The 22,135-nt window shown below is 35.5% G+C and overlaps 1 protein-coding gene and 2 long non-coding RNA genes across 3 annotated transcripts; 2 read left to right on the top strand and 1 right to left on the bottom strand.

Annotated features, from left to right (window-relative positions):
* The first annotated feature begins 184 nt into the window (after positions 1-184).
* LOC125213108 (uncharacterized) lies at positions 185-2,335 on the top strand. The gene is made up of 4 exons (XR_016136806.1): positions 185-294; positions 372-519; positions 1,591-1,653; positions 2,110-2,335. It is a non-coding gene; the product is annotated as an uncharacterized LOC125213108 (long non-coding RNA).
* LOC148931146 (uncharacterized) lies at positions 238-1,200 on the bottom strand. Its single transcript, XR_016136807.1, has 3 exons — positions 794-1,200; positions 487-711; positions 238-327 (listed from the first exon to the last, which is right to left on the bottom strand). It is a non-coding gene; the product is annotated as an uncharacterized LOC148931146 (long non-coding RNA).
* Positions 2,336-17,167: 14,832 nt separating the features above from the next.
* LOC148931145 (carotenoid cleavage dioxygenase 8 homolog B, chloroplastic-like) lies at positions 17,168-19,423 on the top strand. The gene is made up of 6 exons (XM_089069386.1): positions 17,168-17,476; positions 17,682-18,428; positions 18,520-18,713; positions 18,807-18,996; positions 19,079-19,181; positions 19,265-19,423. Exons 1-6 carry the CDS (start codon positions 17,168-17,170, stop codon positions 19,408-19,410), a joined length of 1,689 nt encoding a protein of 562 aa, XP_088925512.1. The 3' UTR covers positions 19,411-19,423.
* Positions 19,424-22,135: the final 2,712 nt, after the last annotated feature.

Genomic DNA, 22,135 nt, shown 5'->3' with positions numbered 1-22,135 from the left:
AATACCAATAAATACTCTAAACCAAATATTTGGGCTTATCTTTTTACCTCCCATGTTTCTAGCTTTTATTCCTTTTTGGTTGACCGATTTTGAGAAGCCAAAATATAAATTAATTATTCTTCTACTACAGTCAAATTCTTAGTCAAAATACATTCCCTCTCCTAAATCCACGTCTCCACCTTGCTCCCACTACCAAAAATCTCTCAACAAACCAATCAAATCTCTATATTATACATCTCCTCCCACAATCTCAGCAGTCCGTCGTCCCTGCAGTTTTCTTCCCTTTCAGTGAAGGTAATTTCTTCCCCTCCCATTGAATTCGAAAATCTGCATATTGGTCGATTCCATAATCAAAATTCTCGAAATCACAGTGTGGAGGAGAAACGCAACGAGTTGTGATTTTTTTTTCAATATCTTCTCTTCTGCAAGTTCTGCTTCTTCCGCGAAGTGGGAAGGAGAAATCGAGAGAGTGTGACTTTTCAATACCTTCTGCTTGTGCAAATTTTCTTCTCTTCAAAGGTATATCCTTAATCGCTGAAATCCTCCACATCATGGTCACATATATTTCACAGTAGATCACAGCCCGGAAAAGTTTTGGAATTTAATTCCTTGAAACTTGTTGAATGATAATCTTTTTCCTCCTAAAGCTTCGATCTTTAAGGCTTTAGAAGCCGTCTCCTGTTTCTTTTCAATTTCAATTAAATCATGTGTCTGCCCATTTAATAATTGCAATCAATCAATTAGAATTTTGAGATAAAAGTTTGGATTGGGAAAAGGGGAGAGGAAAACCTACTGTTGGGAGTAGCGGTGCCGCGACGGAGGAGCTGACCGCCGGGATCGGTGGCGGACAGTGGCGGTGACGGAGAGGCCGTGACTGCAGCAGCGACGAAGGCTGTTGCGGCGTCGATTTTTGGAACGAGAGATGAGAGTCCTTTGGTTACTTCTGTTTTTGTGAGAAAGAGGGAGGGAGCTATGACGGATAGGAATTATGCCTCTGTGAAATAATTTGGGAGATAATTTGGGATTGTTCCTGCATTGTGAATTGTTAGGAGAATTTCAGAGAGAAGTTTGAGAATGGGGGAGATGGAGATAGAGATAGAGATAGAGATAGAGACGAGAGGAAGATATAGGCGTGGCTAAATGGCAGAGGATATATACATGTGATGATTTGGGAGATGTACTACTTTTTTTTTTTTTTTCCTTTTCTTTAGTTGATAAAAGTGTTAAGTTGGGAGTACTAAAATATATACATGAGTTTGATAGGGAGTACAGACGTGAGTATGGCTGGGAGTAATATATATTAAATGACTAATGCTATTCTTTTCCTTAATTCTTGTTTAATAGAGTTGACCGATTAGTGTTGGGTTAGTTTATCTCATTAAGTAAAATTTATGTGAATCGCTTGGCCTATTTTTAGTAATAACCGAGACTTGTATGTTGGCCACCATTGGGTTTTGTGCTTGATTGATGAGTCTGTTTTATTATTTGTGAATGAGGGATAAATTTTTCAGACACACATGCATGTATTGTCTTTAATTAAATTATTTAGCAAAGCCTGATTTTTTTTGCATATCATGTTATTTTGAAAAGGGTAAAATTTTGCACGTTGTTGAGGTTGGGACATGAAGTTTGTGGAGGAGCTAAGCTTTTGAGGTGGGCTTTCGTTTTAAATAAGGACTATGTCCTAAATACTATTTTTATGTGAAAGGAGGTGAAAATTGTTTGTCTTGCCATGTTTTGTGTTTGAATGAACCTATCTGAAGTGGCTATGCCATGTATGTTTAATCGAATTCGGGTCCAGTAGGGCCGCAAACCCTGCTCGGACTAGTGTACACCCAGTAGATCGTGCGCTATCTCTTTGGAGTTGGCCGGTCTAGTGACTTGGTTCGTGGCCACGTTCCTTGTCATGTATGTTCAGATATGGTGATGGTGATGTGGATGGAAAATGGTTGCAACCGAAATTTATGTGAAAATGCTTTTAGTGACTTGGGTTCTTTTCATTTAAAACCCCCAAGATCACTCGGTATGGCTTGACAAACTGATTTTGGCATGTGTCCACTGAGTGCATCAAGTACTCAGCCCTGCATATTTGTTTTTCTTAATGTGCAGATTGAGCGACGACGGGCGTGGAGGATGTTGAGCAGAATTCATGGATTATTTATGTTTGGCTTAATATTGTTGGATATGTCGTGTCTTCATACTCGGCATTTTCCGTGTCTTGAACGCTTCCGCTAGGTGTCTTTTCTTTAAAATTGTTTTAGTATTGAGAACCTAACTCTTTTCAAAATTGTCTACTTTCTAGTCTTTATTTCTTAGAATTGGTTCTTTGTTGAAATGATACTATGTTGTTTTCTAAGTTATTTCAATTATTTAAATATTTTGGTCAAAGATGTGTGTTTCCCCCTTTCTTCCCCGCTTCTTTAATCATCCCCTAGTCGCGATCAACCGTGTTTTCTATCCTTAGAAAATACGGGCGTGACAAAGTGGTATCAGAGCAATTTTTCTTTCCGCTCTGGACCCAAGAGTCTTCTTTCCGTCTTGATCTAGATTTGTATCCTTAGATCAAAATAAATAAATGAATAAATAAATTTTAAAGTGTCAATGGCTCAACATCCGACCGTCGCGCTCAACCTGAAAAGAGGTAAAAAAAAATATTCTTGGAAAAAGAAATGAAGGATGTTTTGTATAGAAAGTGAAGAACTATTTTGTTATGTTGAGAAAAGAACGAGTTTTTGGAAGTTTTTGCAATGTGTTTGATTTATATAATAAAAAAAATGGAAAGAATTTTGAGGTGAATGTTTTCAGTGGTAATAACTAGTTGTTTTGGTGGAAATTTGGTTGAGGAAAATAATTATGTTGAGGAAAATTGTTGAAAATTTCAGAAATCTTTGAACTTTTCATGAAAGCATGCTAGTTCGTTTCTTTTGGGAAATTGAGATATTGAAGTGAATGAGAAGTATGACGTTGTTTTGTCTTAAGATGTATAAAGATATGCGTTTATGCATGATTAGCTATGTGGTATATGAATAACGTTTTAATTAATAGAGTATGGACAGTAAAGTATGAAATATATTGCGAATTTGTTGATAGAATGGAAGTATGATGCTATGAACTTTGTATGCAAACATAGGATGCCCAAGATGTCTGTTAGATTGAACGATATCGAACTTAGTTGTTACAACTGCAATATCACTTTTCTGAGTGATAGGACAAATGAAAATATGTGGTGCGAATTCGAACTTAATTGGATAATTACAAATTCACTATTGTCTTTATGAACGATAAGAATAATGAGAATGTGAAGAGACATTACGTACGATAATGAGTTCAAGAGGAAAAGGTGTGCAAATTGAAGAGAAGTTCCGAACGAGAAAATATTCGAGACAAGAGGAGATGTTAAATGATTTAATCCTGCAACGGGGGTGAAGATCATACATGCGATCTAATAAGTTAAACCCAATCTTATGCCAAAAGTAGCGATGCAACGAAAACAACTGTTATTGCATGTTGAGAGCGGGAGTATAATTACAATGTTTTTAAGAGAATGATTGTTATGACGTGCAAAGAATATTATGAAGATATGGATTCTGATCATCGTTATTGGTGGTAACAACACGAAGAATCTCAACTTGGAATCTACAGTTTCTTAGAACGATGTTACCATGTTTCGGCTTGTGAGAGATGAACGAGGGAGTGCGACCTTAATAGCTAGAATGAATGATTTTAATCAACAGTACTTACTTGGATTCTAAGAAGTTCTTTTTGGGACCTTTCGAATAACCATGAGCTCTTGTCTATTTAACACCTTGTTTGACTCATACTTTGCAAGTAATGCCCATTATTTATTTTCCTACATCAAGTCACGACTCACTTTCAGTTCTTGGAAATTGAGGTTTCCCCTTATAACTTCACACGCTTTGATTGGTTGTAATCTTCTTTGACTCGTCATTCACAAGAAAAATATTGTGACCTTGTGAGCCTTCGCCATTGAACATCATTCCTAATGTTGCTTGCAGATATGTTTTCTATAGAAGATTAAACTTCTTCGAACTGTTATTCAGCTTTTCATTTTGCAACCATGTATGTGGCATGTTCTTTCTTATAGAAGTGAAATTCTTTTTGGTCCAGTCCACTACATGTATCGTTTCCATATTAGAACTTTTCTTTATGTAAAACGAAGTTAAGGCCTACATTTTGTACTTTCCTTAACAGATTTAATCCACTTGATTTTCTCAAAAGTCCCCATGACTATGGCTGCCTTTCACAAACTTATGTACTCATTGATGTGATATCATTATTCTATACAATGATTTTCGTTGAACCATGATTAGTGTTGCTTCGTGACAACTGCCTATGTTTCTAAATTCTCATGCAACTAATCATTTTCGGTTGTGACATGTTTGAATCATTATCCGTTGATGTCTGGACCTTTCAAATTTGGTCGGACAACTGATTATCATGTTGGGTAGCCTACTATGGGAATTGAGATTTAATTCGATTCCATCCTATATTCATAACCTATCTTGTGTTCTTTCAAGCTCTCGTTGGAAGTAAATTCTCAAACTCTATTGGGATGATCCAAACCAATTGTTACAAGTTAGCGTAGAGATTGTTTATGGTCTGTGCTGGGAATTGCCCTGGCTGATGTTGGACTCCTATAGCTTGAGAAATTTGACTAATCTGAGTGTCAATGCTCTTCATATGCACGTTCAAGTTTTGCACGTCATTTTCAACCTTCCCCAACCTTTGACTAGTGCTCTCCATGTACTTGTCAATTTTCTCCATGTACTAGGTAGTCTGATTCATGAATGCTGCCAAGATATCCTCCGTAGTGGGCTTTTTTCTGCTGCTCAACCATCCCATTAGACAATGTGAAACCTGGCGGTGGTTGCAGAGCATTGTTGAGATTCCCATATGAGAGATTTGGATGCACCTTGTTACCATATTGGTTATAGTTACCACCTCTTGGTTGGAGCGATAGTTGTTGAAGTTCCTATTGTTTCCCCCTTGGTGCACATAGTTGACATCTTCAACCCCTCCCTGCAGTTCTGGTCCATGCTGTCTCATCTCCATGATCCCCAGTTGAGTGGTCAAAAGATCTAACTGCTTAGACAGTTTGCCTATTCTATCATCTTCTATAACAGAGGCCACCCTGTATGACTTGTTCCTTTCATTATTCCATCCTTCATCAGTGGAGGCTACTCGCTCAATTACTTGCTTGGCATCTTTCTCTCCTAATTGAAGGAGTGCTCTTCTTGCGCTCCAATTCAGTTCATGCATTGCATCTGGAATGCACCCCCTGTAAAAGCTATGACTTGATGTCCCGGACATAGACCATGCTTAGGGCACCTCTTCAGCAGTGTCTTGAATCTGGCCCATGCTTCTCGGATTGTCTCATAAGGCTTCATCTGGAACTGAATTATCTCTGCTTGCCTCTTTAGAACTTCGCTGGGTGGGAAGTACTTCTCCAAAAATAAGTCTACAGTGACATCCCACGTTCTAACAGATCCTGGTCCCATGCTGTCATACCAGTCTCTAGCATCTTCTCTCAAGGAAAATGGGAATAGCTTTAGTCTGATCTGTTCGTTCATCTGTTACCCCATTAAGCTTCACCGTGTTGCTGATCTGAATAAACTTGGTCAGATGCTTGTTGGGATCTTCATTGGCCTTCCCCCCAAAAGCATTAGCCTCGGCCATATTAAGCATTCTTGTCCTGAGCTCAAAATGATTGGCATTGATCTGATCGTTGCCAATTGGTGGGTTCTCTTCCTCTCTGTAAGCGTACATGTTTTGCACTGGCACTATGACTTGTTTTTCATCTTTTTCTTTTAGCTGTTTCACCAGATCTGCAAGTTGTAGTTGGAGTGGTTGGACTACCGGATCTAGATGTGGTGCATTGTTCTCTCGTTGTCCGTTATTGTTATTGCAAAAGGAGTAGGTGAGTGATCGCCTTAGGATCAGAGATGGAGCTCGGATCCTTTGGTTGAGCCTTCTATGAGCGTTCCTCCTTCGGTTGGATGCTTCGATTTCAGGATCAAATAACTCTAATGGTTGCTCCTTAGAGCGGCATACAACCTGAAAAGAAAAACACAAAAGTGAGAATAACTCAAAAAGAAAAAAAAATAAAGCAAGTAAAATCTAGATTAGTAATCTTAATTTTTATCACGATATTAGGCTATAGTAACACAAAATTGTCCCTGGCAATGGCGCCAAAAACATGACTCAACTTATTTTTAACACAAGTATACCCGCAAGTGTACGGTGCTAATGTAGAAAATATTAAGAAAAGAGTATCGTATCCATAGAGAAAATGAGTGTCAACCTAATTACCACGAACCAACCTCAACTACTATCTAGATGAATCGTAAAGTTTTGGTTTTTCTAAATCTACTTAAAAGCAAGGTAAAAGCAATTAAAAACAACTAGAGAACTAAAAGCAAATAAAAGAGACGGATGTAGATCAAGGATGAGAAAGGTAGAATCCTACGGGATCGATAACAACTATCCCATGCTCAACTAATTTCCAAACTATGCCAACAAGGGTCTCATGGGTTATTAACCTATCACTAAGGTAAAATTATATCTTCTCCCGAAGCATACAATTCGCAGATTGCTATCTAGAACCAAAGTGTCCTTCCTAGAAATAAGGTAACAACTCCTAAAAGCTCCTAAGATACTTAGCTTCATTCAAAGGCTCGAATCTGTCGATTATATTGACAAAGACGTCAACTTCTCTTCTTTCAAATTAAACCACTCATCTCCCGAGTGTTGTAGTAAAATCTACATGCATTTATTAGGTGATCAATCAAATAAATATATAAGCACAAGAGAAGTCAAAATAACCACTTGAGCCAAGGCATAGAAAAAAGAAGTCAATTTAACATAAGAATCATTGTATCTCCCCCGTAGAACTCTACGGAGGATTTAGCTACTCATGTTAATCACAAAAGTCAAAGAAATATTCAAAGGAATAATAAAAAACATTGTTTGAACAAGAATAAAACTAAAAGATGAACTCCTAGAATTGGATTGGGCGGATTGGAGGCCTCGCCTACAATATTGCGATGAATACTCGTCCTCTGCTCGTTCTTCTCTTCTTCCTAGGTGAAAAAGTTGTATTTTTGGGGTTGGAGGCGTGTAAGTTGTGTTTGGAGGCGTTTCCTAGGCATATATATACCTAGGGTTGATTTTGGGCACGAAATAAATTGTCGGACAAAGCTGGCGGGTCGCCAGGTTGGGTGTGTGTCGAAGTTGGCGAGTCGCCAGCTTCCTACGAAATTTTTCTCGTGTTTTACTGGCGGGTCGCCAGGTTCGTTTGCATGCGAACCCGGCGGGTAAAACGGCCATAACTTCTTCTACCGAACTCCGATTGAGACGTTTAAGATATCCACGCAAAGCTCTTTCGAAGTTGAAGAGAATGGTATGCATTATGTGAGACGGACTCCAAAATCTCTTGAAAATTTGTCTCGAACCAAAGCTGTTGCACATCCACATATTTTGTACATTTTTCTACACATTCTTCACAAAATGGTCAAAATACCAATATCATAGAGAAGTAGCTATAACCATGCCTCAAAGTACACAATATATGATCAAAACCAAGTAAAATTACCCTCTAAAATCATGTAAAATCCAAGTGAATCATTGCTCAAGAGGCTCAGAACGCGTACTGAAATATATAAAGTATGAATTGCAGACTGGTCAAGCGGACTAGCTGGACCAGACTGATCAGGCAGACTCGCTAGACCTATCTACGTGTTGTTAACCTAAAAATGCTATTAATTAGTACTCCCTCCGTCCCAGCTCAAGTGATTGATTTCTTTTAGGCCGTTGTTTTACAAAGTTGATAATAAATAGTTAAAATGTTGATAAAGTAGAGTAAGAGATAAAATAATATAGAAGAGAGTTGTATACACATTATTCTATTAATTATTTTACTTTCTCTCCACCTTAACTATTTATTATCATTTTCCTCAAACACGTGCCGAAAATCAGTCAATCACTTGAGATGAGTTAGAGGGAATATATGGAAGTAAGGATCGAATCCCACAAGGATGGAGGTGTCAAGCATGTGTTCGGGGACATTTGGAAGGGTTGGCTACTGCCACGCAACTAAAGTGGATTAATAATCTACTTGACTTAGAAGATTAAACGGGGGACTCTACCTAAACTGATCAACTATGCAAGCGACATACGGAAAACATGTATAACAACTAAACTTGAAGCAAACATTTAAATCTAAGAGTAAACAACCAAGAGCACCTATAACTACAAGATCATGCTGAAAACTTTCCTAAAATAGGCAGACAAAGTGCAAAAGCTAAGTGAGGACCAAAGTTCTTAAACTGTCTAAGCTGGCAGAAAAAGCTGTGAAAAGCAAAAGCATAAAGTAACTATAGATCTGACTTCTAACTACCTACTACTTCATATTCTCCAAATAACTAAGCTAAAACCAGAGCATAAACATAACATCAAACACCATTGACGAAATAAAACAGAGCATGCTTCGAAACAAGACGCGAACGACAAATTTAAGCTAAGAATTACTGGATCTATGCTAACTGGTCAAGCACAACGACGAACGAACGAAAAGAAGCCATAATAATGCAAATTTGAAATAAATCGAACTAGATCAAAACTAACTAGCATGGATCTACAAAATCAGACATTAACAAACTAGATCTAAGATATCCTATCAACCACCAATTGTGAAAAGCATCCAACAAACATAAATAAAGCTCAAGATCATGAGATCCAACGAAAACTTCAACATAAGCTAGATCTAAAAGTCCTAAACAACTACTAATTGTGAAAAGCATCCAACAAAGCATGAAATAAACTCAACATCACCAAATCCAACAAGAACACCAACAGAAACTTCCATAACTTCAGATTTAAAACTAGATTCAAACTTCCAATGTCAAAATCCAAAGCAAACAACAAAATATCAAAAGATCTTTAGGTTAAGATGTTCGAAATACTAAAATTTCTCAAAGCACGAAAGTTAAATGGCTAAAACAAAAAATAAAGATTGTTTCTTCGCTCCTTAGAGCAGTAGAACTACGATGAACGGTTGAAACGGCCGGAACTAGGATTTCTCCCCTCCGAACTAAGAGGAAGAGAGCTTGAACGGAGTTGGAGTGGACTTGCAGCTCGAGAACTCTATCTAAGGATGTGTAAAATGAAGTTGTGAGCTAGGAGAGCTCAAAAAGGGTGATTGAGGCCCAAATCCCTAGGGCATCCTTCCATGATTTGACATATGTACCCTTAAAGTAAGGGTGTCTTCGAATTCTCTCTCCTCTATCCTACTCCTTGCTGCCTACTTTTTCTGATAATTCTCCTTGGTAAATTTGGCGGCTTTCCAGCATTTTCACTCCATTTCTGCTCAATCTGCGTCTGCTCGGCCAGCTTGCCTAATCTACTTGGCCCAGTAGCAACCTGCATACTTAAACTCAATTTTGTGCATTATTTCCCCAAAATCACGTGAATTCACTGAAACAAGCCTTATCAACTACCTCAAATTAAAGTCACGAACTTTTGCCACTCCGAATAAGTTTATGACATTGTATGCTACACTGGAAGGTTGTGGGAAAATAGATAAAAGTTCGTGACTTTTAAGGCAGTTGTCCCTATGTTTTATAAACTACTTTTCGATATGTCACAAATTAAAAGGTTGTGTGCACCAGCTCCTTTACAAATGAAAATTTATAGCTAACTTGAACTCCTACTATTGATTAACGTGACAAAGTTGATGTTTTTAATTTTTATAACTAAACATATATATAGGTGGAGGAGTGTTATATTGCTAATTCAATAGTAACTATAATTATATACTCTTAGATATTCAAATCAAGAGCCTAAATTATTAGTCCCAAATTGTCAATACGATAAAAAAAAAACATCAATAAGGGTATTAAGGTCAATTTACAACAAATTAGTTGTAACTAACTTTTAAAAAATATCACATAACTTTAAAACGCATGTAACTTTCTCGATTTAAATTATTTTTTCACACAACATATATCAAATTAAAGATAGTTTCATAAGGATTCTAACGAGATCTCACATATGTTTGGATGTCAAAATTTGATATTTTTTTTTGAAAATTTTCAATTTTTTCGTACAGCAACAAATATCAATATAGTATATAAAATAAGGCAATATAATACACGTAGAATGTCATTCTTAAAGCAATGTGTTGACATAAGCAATGTGTTGACATTCTCAAAACATTGTGTTGATATTTTCAAAACACTATATTGACATTTTCATCCAAAACCCTAATTTGGTAGTTTTTTTTATCTTTTTTTATTTAATTAATAAAAACAAAAATTACACGTGGCAAATTTTAGACCACTAGATTTCTAAAATCCTATGATCTTAAATTAGTTAGCAACTAGAGAGTTAGTTAGCAATTGATCATTCCCCTTTTAGATATTTTGTATTTAAGGATAATTTAGTTATTAAATAATATTATAACTGATAACAAAATCAGTGTAAATAAAACTAATTTAGGTATACGGAGTATTGAAATTTAGGGGTACGATGTATGTAGAGTTTATATATGTTTATCTCTATTATAATAGAATGTACTTTTTTAATGTTTTTGGCTTTATTACTATAAATTTAACCTTTTAGTTATGTTGCTTTAAATAAATTAAATCACAGAGTATGTGAAAGAAATATGAATTGTTGCCACTTGTGGGGAGAAGGAAATGAGAGAGAGGAGAGTGTAACATCCCTCAACAGGGCCTAGCTGGAAATATATTCTTACGATATAAAATCGTTATAACATCGTGTTAGAAATAAATAGTTTCGAAAACGAGAAAAGAAATGTTTAAAACTTCATGATAGTATTAAGCAATGTTGTTTATAATAGTTATATGATAAGGTAATAAGAGTATATAAGAAAAACTATGAAAGTTAAGTGATTTAGAAAGTTTTGTTTATCACACAAGGGAAGTCTATAATGTCTGAGTCGGATCCCTAGGGACATTTGTTTGTGAGGAGGAGGCTGTGGGACTCGGTCAGACCGCACCAGATGTGCCCAAAAGCTCGGCCATGAGCTGAGATGTGCTCGACCGACATAGAACATCGTTGTGCTAGCGCGGGCCCGAAGCGAGATACATTGAATATAGTCACCCTCCCGCACTCATGATCCAATGTGCATATTGCACGGGTGCGAGTTCCTTGTAACACCCCTTACTCGGTTCATCATACCGAATAAATGGTGTCACATTTTGATATGCTTAACCTCTTATTAACAACTTGTCTTTATAACTTGTAATTTTTTTTTACATAACAACTGACACTATTATAGACCACCCAACCTGCTAGCAGCAAAAACCTCAACTATACATGTCAAAAATCTTCAACTAAGCATGTCACGTTTGACTTTAGCTACAAAAGAAAGGATAATGACTTGACACGCGCAATTGTCCAACAAGCGAGTGATGTGAATCCAATTGTAGTCCTTTATTGTATTGTTTTAACACACATTTTTAGGTGGAAAATGGACTCATTTTGATATATTGTACGACAAAAGACCAATCCATAAGAGAGAGAGGAGGAAGAAAACAAAGGTCCGAATCTGATCAGTAATCAGCCCTTCAAGATTAATTTCAAATGCTTCTACAAGTCCACCATTGCATTCACCTTCTAAAGAGCTTCGCGTGGATACCTTGCATGCCTCAATCGGAGTCCGGATGAAGAAGATATGGCTGTTTTACGAAGACTGCGCATTGCAGTGCAAAACGCGCGACCTGTGAAAAACGCGCGACCGGGTGTTAAAACGCGCGACCTAATCGTGAGTTAAATGCCCGATCGAGCATTTTTCAAGGCGCAGATCGCCCGACTAGGCCAATGTTACTGGGCCTGTTTTTTTAGCCCTAGCTATTTAAATATCTAGGGCACGACTTCCAATGTATCTTTTGGCGGCTGGAGTCGATCCTTAGAGAGAGAAAGAGGCTTGGAGTCCATTTTTGGGAGGAAGAAGAAGAAGAAGCTTGAGGCTAATTCTTCCATAATCTTGCCCATATGGTAGCATTTACTTGTTTTCTTGTATTGTTGCCCACCATGAGTGGCTAGATTTTAGGGATTACTCCTAGTTAGTTAGAGAAGCTTGTAAATATGAATCTATGATTATGTTTTGATTGATTTCCATTATTTGGTTCTTATCTATGTCTTTATTTCAATCCGTGTTGGGAATTTCTAGGAAACTTAATCCGGTAATGGCTTTAACTTCAATATCTCTTTAACTTGGAGTAGGGAGCTAACATAGATAAGGAACCCTAGGCTAAAACTGATCAGGGGATAGTCCGGGGTGGATCTTGTGTGTTGAACGTTCTTAGAAGCCAATCCCGAGCTTACTATGCGACGGTAGGAGTGAGGGATTGGTGAGTAGAGCCTAGGAGACGTGATCAGCTTATCCTAGGTGTAAAATTTCACGATCAGTGATTAGCTGCGTGAGAGCGTAAAATCAATACGATCCCGATAAATAATGGAAAGTAATTAGTCTTTAGGATTAACCATATTTAAAATAAATATAAGTATATTTATATTATTATATATTATGATGGATTAACCATATTTAAAATATCCATCGTAACAATAAATATAATAATATAATTATTATTATATTTAATCAATAACTTATTAAAAATTTCATACTATTATTTTTTTATAAATAAAAAATATTAAGTATATTTTTAGTTTGGTTTTTAAATCTAATACTATAAAATTTAAAATCTTGATATTTTCCAAACACATGAAAATAAAGTTATTAGAAATCATATTCCTAAGTAATATACAAATGTTATATCCTGTATTATTTTATTTTATCTCATATTGAGTTGAGAAACTAATCTAGGTAAACTACATATAAATATATGGAGTATATATTATATATACATGCATTATTATATTTCCATTTGTTCCCAACAAATATGGAGCTAAGATTTATATACCTTACTCGAGATCGAGATGATCCAAACAAGAACACATCTAGTTCCAAAAATGCAGTCTAAATCTTGGTCCTAAGATTAGATAGATTATCTAATGGTTAATAATTAAGCAAAAACACGAAAGGTCATTATTAATTAGTTTTAGGTCATTTTATAAAATTTGGGTTTGATGTCATTTTTAGATCATTTTAGGTCATCCTTTATAAAATGACCTAACAATAAACAAACAATGATCTAAAAATGTCCTACATACGGCTTTCTTCTACGTTTTTATATTAAGATCTAGTTTTGCATTGATCCACCTACTCATAGTATATAATTAAACTCCTAGTATATAATTAAAACATAAGATTTGTTACACATTTTTAGAATAACTCTCTCCGTCTTGTTAACGGTTATAAATTTATGATGGGTTAAAAACTATTTTCGAATTCCAATGTATTTTTCTTGTTGTTTCTCTTTTTCTAAAATGCAAATGTTTTGATTTTGCCACATCATTTAGACCTTTTTGTTTCTTGAAATGTTTAAAGTTAAACTGGTCTTTCCATTTAGTAATTACCAAACGAAAAATTGCGAAACTACATGACAGTAATGTTAATTTTAGAAATATATCCAATTTATTGAGCTTTATTATATTGCCAATCTACATCACAAGCCATTTGTTTGATTATACCAGTATCACCACCCGTGCGATGGATGAGCCAAATTGTTTTTACATAGCTATTAGAAACTATATTATTATTATGTAGACTTTAAAAATCAGAATTGTATATAATAACATCTATCAAACAACTAAAAATATAAAATTAAATGAATTGGAAATTAAAATGACATATACACATGTTGATTAGAACAATTTTGGATCTTAGGGTATCCACAGTACTGGACACAAAACCTCTGCCCAAAATCCGCATCAACCTATTTTTCAGCTGACATGTTAACATTTTAAGACCCAACAAATGAAATAGCGTTCACCACAAAATTCAACTTATTTCACCATTTTTCACATCTTATTTTAATTATCGATTTATAAAACAATAACATAGATTAAAATACCAATACGATAGCATAATGTAGATATTTAAACATAGAATAATTTAAGTATTAAAAAAAATTAGACCTGCTGAAAAGCCCGCAATAGTCGCGGAACCCGCCGCTTGCACAGACAAGTGAAGCGCTCCACCATTTTCCCATATGCAATAGAGCCCCAAAAACCGCAACATGCGGCCGACAGATTTTGAGACTGTATTGTGGATGCTCTTAACTTAAAACTAAGCAATCACACTTTAAAAACATCAAATATTCGAACATTAATTATTGGAAATCCAATATGCATAGGGGTGTCGAAACGGGTACCCGAGGGTACCCAAACCCGATTTTGCGGGTATCCGTACCCGAAAACTTCAATATTATACTACTTCAATATTCACATGAACCAAATCATTCAATAAGTTATACTACTAAATATTACTCCCTCCATCTCACAAAAGATTTCAACTAGCTAGAATTGTTACTTTGTAAAATCATGTCTAGCTCAGAGCGTCGAAGATGATATTGTTCTAAAAAGGTGTTATTAACAATGTTTTGTACAAAAATCTAGCTAGTTGAAATTGATTATAGTACAATAAATAGTCTTCTCTTCCACAAAAAAATAGTCTTATGTGTCCATTTCGGGGTGTCTAGAAAATATAATCTCATATAATAAGAATAGAAAGTTTCTCCCAAATGATTACCATTATTTTATATCCCTTTTATCTTTTCCTCTCATAATTTACTCACTTTATTTTTTCTTCTCTCTTAAATATTTAATCAATTTTCTCACTAAAACTGATGCCATCATCCATAAAACTATTTTTTATAGGCTAAAGGACTAATATATACAGATGTCTATGCGCTATATCGCCTTGCCCTTTCGCTCGACCTCGGATAATGTGGTAGCAACCAAAAAAATGGTCGATTTGTATGCTTCGTTTCCCAACAATTCCCTATACCAAGTATTGATTCTATTAGTATCCATTTATAATTCATTGATTCTTCTTTTTCAAAACATGAGACGGAGAGTTAATAATATTTTATACATTTACATTTAAATGCTTACATACAGATTTTCAAGAAAATTAATATTTTGTTACTCAAGAACTTTGAACGATTTCAAGAGGTTTTAGTACATTAGCTTGTCATAAAATTATATTTTGATTATAAAATTAAAGGATATTATGTAAATTTATTTTTTCACTACCTATGCATGGCAAGATTTACTCTAGTCACAAAATCATGAATTATATCAATTCCCTTATTTACCTGATTACAGTCAATCTTTTCTTTCTTCCTTGATTTCTTTTCAACAATTTTTTTTCATTCGTCCCATAGAAATAGTCTTATCCATTTATGGTACCTTTTTTCTGCTTCTCTTAGCTTTATCTGGACTCCACCATCCTCTACACAATTTCAACTAGCTAGGATTGTTACTTTGTAAAATCGTGTCTAGCTCAGTGCATTGAAGATGATATTGTTCTAAAAAGGTGTTATTAACAATGTTTTATTGTACAAAAATCTAGCTAGTTGAAATTGATTATAGTACAATAAATAATCTTCCCGTCCACAAAAAAAAATAGTCTCATGTGTCCATTTCGGGGTGTCTAGAAAACATAGTCTTATCTAAGAATAGAGAGTTTCTTTCGAATGATTAACATTATTTTATCTCCCTTTTCTCTTTTTCTCTCGTAATTTACTTACTATTTTTTTTCCTTCTCTTAATTACTTTACCAATTTTCTCATTAAAACTCAGGCCAAACTAAAATAATTAAGTTAGGTAAACTACATAAATTTATAAAAATATATAGCTATCGCCTTGCCCTTTCGCTCGACCACGGATAATGTGGTAGCCTCCATAAAAATGGTCAATTTGTATGCTTGAAACAACATCGTTTACCAACAATTCCCTATACAAGTATTAGTATTATTATGATTCATTGATTCTTCTTTTTCAAGAACACGAGAGGAAGAGGGAATATAGAAATTCATGGGTTTCATCCTAAAACCAATTGGTGATAGGAGGAGGACCCATGAGACTTACAGTTTTCTCTTACACCGATGTGGGACAGTCATATGTTATATTTTTAGTTTCAATTGCCAACACCCTCCCTCAAACCCTTCAAGATGAACCTTGGAGGGGTTGGACTTTTTCTAATCGATTGGACAATCTGCCCAATTTTTTTCGATCGGTTGGACCACTTGGCCCAAATTTTTATGTCCAGATATACTGCTGGATCAATCATTTTTTTGGTTTCGGCCCAGATATACTGCTTGGTCAGTTAAATTTGACCCACAGTCGGTGACCCGCTCTGATACTATGATAGAAATCCATGAGTTCCATTCTAAAACCAATTAGTGATAGGAGGAGGGCCCATGAGACTTACAGTTTTCTCTTGACACCGATGTGGGACAGTCATATGTTATATTTTTAATTTAAATTGCCAAGAATTAATAATTTTTTTATACATTTACACTTAAATGCTTACATAGAGATTTCCAAGAGAATGTACTATTTTATTACTTAAAAATGAATACAAAATTTGTACTGTTAGATATTTAGATTAATTTTGCGTGCAAATAATTTACATGAACCAATTTAATACGTTATACTACTATATTTACTCTCTCTCCCCCATTTTAAGTAATATAGTTTTCTTTTTGGGATGGTCCACTCTAAATGATACTTTTTTCTATACAGAAACACACTGTCTCTACATTTTCCCTCTAATTCTCTTTACTTACTAACAACACATTTAAGCCAGGATTTTGAAACTATCATAGGAATAGTATGTTTAAATGCATGCGTAAGTATGTTTAAATGCATGCGTATATAGGTAGTATTTCAAAGAATATTTATTAATAGTATTATTACATTATAGAAGTTGGAACGTTTTCAATTTTAATATTAATTAGGTATTTCTCCCACAAAGAGTGCATGATTTTGTAGTAAAATTAATGAAAATCACACCATTCGAGATTCCAATAGCTAGTTCCCATATAAAATTACATTCCACACGTAGACTATATCCTATATCTATCTATACTACATAGTAAAATTTGTTACTTGCCAACCGTAATTAGCACCTATAAATACGTTTGTTTCTATTCACCAGAATCACAATCAAACATATAGCAAGTCTTTTATAATTTTAGCATCAATCAATCAAGCAATGGCTTCCCTGAGAATTTCTCCAATTGTTGCACCCTCCTTCAATCAGTCGAAAAGAAGATTGGGCAGCAGTCAATGTCATCGAGGCAAACATCATGAGTCTTGTTCATCGTTGTTATTTGGGAAAACATTCCCGAATAGTGTTTTGAATGAGAATAGGCAATTGCTAACAATCTCAAAAGTAGCTACAAATGAAGGTGTAGCAAAGGAAGCTGAAAGTAATGAGAAGACACATGTTGCTTTTACTAGTGTAAGGCAAGAGAAATGGCAAGGAGAGCTTCAAGTTGAAGGAGAAATTCCTCAATGGCTGGTATGTATAATGTACTATATAGAATGTACTTTTTTTTAAAAAAAAATCTTGACTATATACGTGTATATATTGCTACTACTAAAATACTAGCAAAATTCAATGTTTTATATGATGAATGCGGTTGGACTATTACTAGTGCTATATATATATGTATAGATAGTTACATGCTAGTAGTCTAGTACCAAAATTTATTTATAATTTTCAGAATGGGACATATCTAAGAAACGGTCCGGGAGTATGGCACGTCGGAGACTACAACCTCCAGCACCTCTTCGATGGGTACGCTACCCTCGTCCGCCTCAACTTTGACAGCGGGCGCCTCGTAATGGGGCACCGGCAAATCGAGTCTGAAGCGTACAAAGCCGCCCAAAAGAATCAAAAAGTTTGCTTCCGTGAATTCTCCGATAATGGCCCCAAAAGCGAGAATTTCTTAGACTACATGGGCGACCTAGCTAAGCTGTTTTCGGGGGCTTCCCTTACCGACAATACCATGACCGGTGTGGTTAAGCTAGGGGATGGACGAGTCCTGTGCTTGACCGAGACCCAAAAAGGATCCATTCTCATTGACCCCGACACGTTAGAGACGTTGGGGAAGTTCGAGTATACTGACAATTTGGGGGGCCTTATTCAAGCGGCCCACCCAATTGTCACTGATACCGAGTATATTACTTTGTTGCCCGACCTAATCAACCCCGGCCACCAAGTCGTGAGGATGAACCCTGGGACCAATGAGAGGAAACTCATGGGGCGGGTCAATTGTCGGGGCAGGCCGTCTCCAGGCTGGGTCCATTCCTTCCCGGTCACTGAAAACTATGTGGTTGTCCCGGAGATGCCACTTAGGTATTGTCCACAGAATTTGCTAAAGGCTGAGCCCACAGAATTGTATAAGTTTCAATGGCTCCCTGACTCCAAAGCCTACATGCACGTTATGTGCAAAGCTACTGGCAAGACTGTAAGTAATTCTCTTCTTTTTTTGTTTGTTAAAAATTATTACTATGAAATTAATATTGTTTCCTTGTTTTATTTATTTATTTATAATTAAGGTGGCGAGTGTGGAGGTTCCTCCGTTTGTGACATTTCATTTCATCAATGCTTACGAAGAGACCGATGAAGATGGAAGAGTGACGGCTGTTATTGCTGATTGTTGTGAACATGAAGCTGATCCTGCCATTCTTCCAAACCTTTCGCTCCACAATCTTCGCTCATTACACGGCCAAGATGTGTTGCCTGATGCAAAGTCTGTTTAACACTATCTTTTTATCTCTATTTAGCTAATTTGTTGATTTATGGACTACTAATTAACATACAAGTGTTGTTTGTGATTATGAAGGGTTGGGAGATTTAGGATTCCAATTGATGGGAGCCCAAATGGGACTTTAGAGGCAGCATTGGATCCAAATGAGCATGGGAGAGGCATGGATATGTGTAGCATTAACCCTAACTTTTTGGGGAAGAAATATCGCTATGCTTATGCTACCGGTGCACAAAGGCCTTGCAACTTCCCAAATACCATTACTAAGGTATTCATTCATTACCCTAATTAATTAATTTCCCATAACACTTAGCTTGTGTTTAATACTACTCCATAATTTTGTTGTGTAGCTTGATTTAGTGGACAAGAAGGCTAAGAGCTGGTGTGAGGAAGGCGCTATCCCCTCCGAACCCTTCTTTGTTGCTAGGCCGGGTGCCACTCAGGAAGATGATGGTTAGTTTAATTTGCTCTCAAAAGTTCATTTCACTTAATTTTTATGAGAATCCAATCTCATTGTTGTATACTTATATTTGCAGGTGTTGTGATCTCCATGGTTAGTCAGAAGAATGGTGATGGATTTGCCTTGGTGTTGGATGGAACTACTTTCGAAGAGATTGCTAGAGCTAAATTTCCCTATGGTCTTCCTTATGGGCTGCATGGTTGTTGGGTTCCCAAGAATTGATCATTAATCTAATGTACTTGTGTTTGGTTTTCACAATGTTGTAAGGGATTAATTATAATCTTCTTATATATTGTTTGTCATGCCTTTCTGAATTATTAAAAACATCTCGTATTTTGTCAATTGCGTTGATTCTGTATTATTTCTTTGGTTATATGGATTAATTTAATTAGATATGTTTCTTTGGTATTTGTAGCATGCCATCTAAAATAAATATTAATGATAAGAGCTACTACCAAATTTTATTTAATGATTATTTTCTCTAGAATTATACCTTAGGAAATAAATTATCTGTATATCTCTTTTTTAATATCCAATCATCCGCCCGAGTTGGTGAACTGTAAATAGTTAAGAGTTCAGATTTATTTATGAAATGATAATTATATGGATAAAGATCAAACTGCACAATAATCAGCACGGGAACCGCCGTCGAAAATAATCCTCTGGAATCGTGGTTCACGGCAGCGGCAAAGTTTGCCCAACAATCTTGTTCTTCTTGCTTCGCTGCGCTATCAATCGATTTATTTCATTCGATCCATTTCGGCAAAGAATGAGAGAAGAACGATGATATTACTTGATGTAAAAAATGAATGATGAATGGAGTATGTATAGTAGATATGCTATATGGACGGATTAGGAATTATTAAAAACAAAAAATTTAAATCTTACTCTATTAGTATATATCGCTTTTAAAGTTGAGGAAAAAGACCCGAAAATTCGCAAATTGTATGATTTTTGGGATTAAAACCATATTTTCAATTAATAAAGTAAGTTAAAATGAGAATGTTTTGATTTTGCCACATCATTTTGACCTTTTTGTTTCTAGAAATGTTTGAATTTAAACTGGTCTTTCCATTTAGTAATTACCAAACTAAAAATTGCAAAACTACGCCACAATAATGTTAATTTTAGAAATATATCCAATTTATTGAGTTTTATTATATTGTCAATCTACATCACAAGCCATATTTTTTTATTATACCAGTGTGTGTCACAACCCGTGCGATGGGCATGCCAAATAGTTTTTACATTGCAATTAGAAACTATATTATTATTGTAACATCCCGGATTTTCGAACCCTAATTTTAGAGCCCTAGAATTAATTGATGAATGAATTTATTGCATGAGTTTCTTTGACCGAGTTGTATCTAGGGTTGCGTTGGAAGTTTGAAAAGTCAAACTTGTTGATTATGTGATGTGGCATGTGATTAATTAAATTATGAGGTGAATTATTTGTTTAAGGGTGAGTGAGAATATTAGGGAAAATTTCCATAAATACTAGCCATATAATTTTGAGATTTTCGAACCTTCACTTTTTGGAGAAGGAATTCTATTTTTCCAGATTTAATTTAATTCTTGGGATATTTATCCAAATTAAATCCAAAAAAATCCAATTATTCTATAATTCTTAATGAGAAAAATCGAGCCCTATTGATTCTAGGTGATTTTCGAAAATCACCTATGTTTGCGAAGGAAGAATTATTTTATTGTTTAATTGATCCCTTACTTGATTTCCTTCCATACCTAGAATTTAAATATGCTACCAAATCTTTCCATACCTCAAGAGATCTTGCCATATCTTATTTTAGCTAACATTCAAAATCCATTCCTTATGAAGGACCCCTTCTACACGCCTATTTCCTTTCTCCAATGGGGAGGATTTTTATTTTTATTTTGCTCCGTGATATTTTATTCTACTTCGAAAAATATACCAAACAAAATCTTGGCTAAATAAATAGCCAAGATTTTCGAAAATTCCTCATTCTCCCACCCTAATTCACGCCACTTTTTATTCTTCTTCTCTACTTCACAATATTTATTTTATTTAACTGTGTAGAATCAAATCTTCCCAAATATTCTACTTAATTACCTAAAGATTTTATTGAACCCTATAAATAAGAGAAACCCCTAACCCTACCATCAAAAAATCGCCTCCCTCTCTTCTCTCACTCTCTCAATTTTTCTTCTATTCTCCAATATTTCGTCATCTTTTGGAGAAGAACTGAAGTTTAATCCAATAATCTTGAAGAACCAAGGCTAATACTTTGATTTCTACCGTTCGTTTTTCTCAAAAAAGTATTCTCATATTAATCTTCTTCTTTCTAACCGATTAATCGGTATTCTTGAACCCTCTTGCATCCGGATTGAGTGAGAGTGGGATATGTGGGACATAGAAAACGTGTGCATGTGTATACGTGTGAAATCGTGTGTGTGTGTGTGCGTGTGTGCGTCGTGTGTGTGTGTTGGCAAAACACTCATGTGTGACCTGTGTTGATGTTGGATATAGAGTTAAGATGCGAATGAAATTTATATGATGAACATGATTTTGATTGGTGATATTAAGATAAATCGATGGGAAATGGGAAAGCGTTAAGGCATGCATGTTTTAGGAGTGGATTTTGAAACTGATTTGTGATATATGCCTATGTGATTAAAAGGTGTGTTGCGTAGCAGGATAACAAAGGGAAAGAACATACTTGAAATCTAAGCAGTCGAGGTGGGCTTTATTCTTAAACTCTTTTATGTTGCAAATTTATGAATGTGGAGAGATAAGGGCGGTTTAACTATTATGCCATGCCTATGTCTGTTTTGTTGTGATATTGTGCGCCTGATGCCCAGTTTGAGAGTTCGCTCCATTGGGCTATAGGGCTATGGATATGTTTAAACGAATTCGGGTCTGAGTAGGGCCGCAAACCCTACCAGGCTGTGTACTCGGTGGGATCAGGAG

This window comes from Salvia hispanica, chromosome 3 (genome assembly GCF_029641045.1).
Source record: "Salvia hispanica isolate PSC_SH4W2 chromosome 3, Shi_PSC_v1, whole genome shotgun sequence".
In the NCBI taxonomy this organism is placed as follows: domain Eukaryota; kingdom Viridiplantae; phylum Streptophyta; class Magnoliopsida; order Lamiales; family Lamiaceae; genus Salvia; species Salvia hispanica.
This window is presented reverse-complemented; position numbering and strand designations above follow the sequence as displayed.

Coding starts and splice junctions, on each gene's coding strand:
- LOC148931145 (XM_089069386.1), top strand. CDS start 17,168: ATGGCTTCCCTGAGAATTTCTCCAATTGTTGCACCCTCCTTCAATCAG. Junction 17,477..17,681: donor GAGAAATTCCTCAATGGCTG/GTATGTATAATG, acceptor TATAATTTTCAG/AATGGGACATATCTAAGAAA. Junction 19,182..19,264: donor TGCCACTCAGGAAGATGATG/GTTAGTTTAATT, acceptor TTATATTTGCAG/GTGTTGTGATCTCCATGGTT.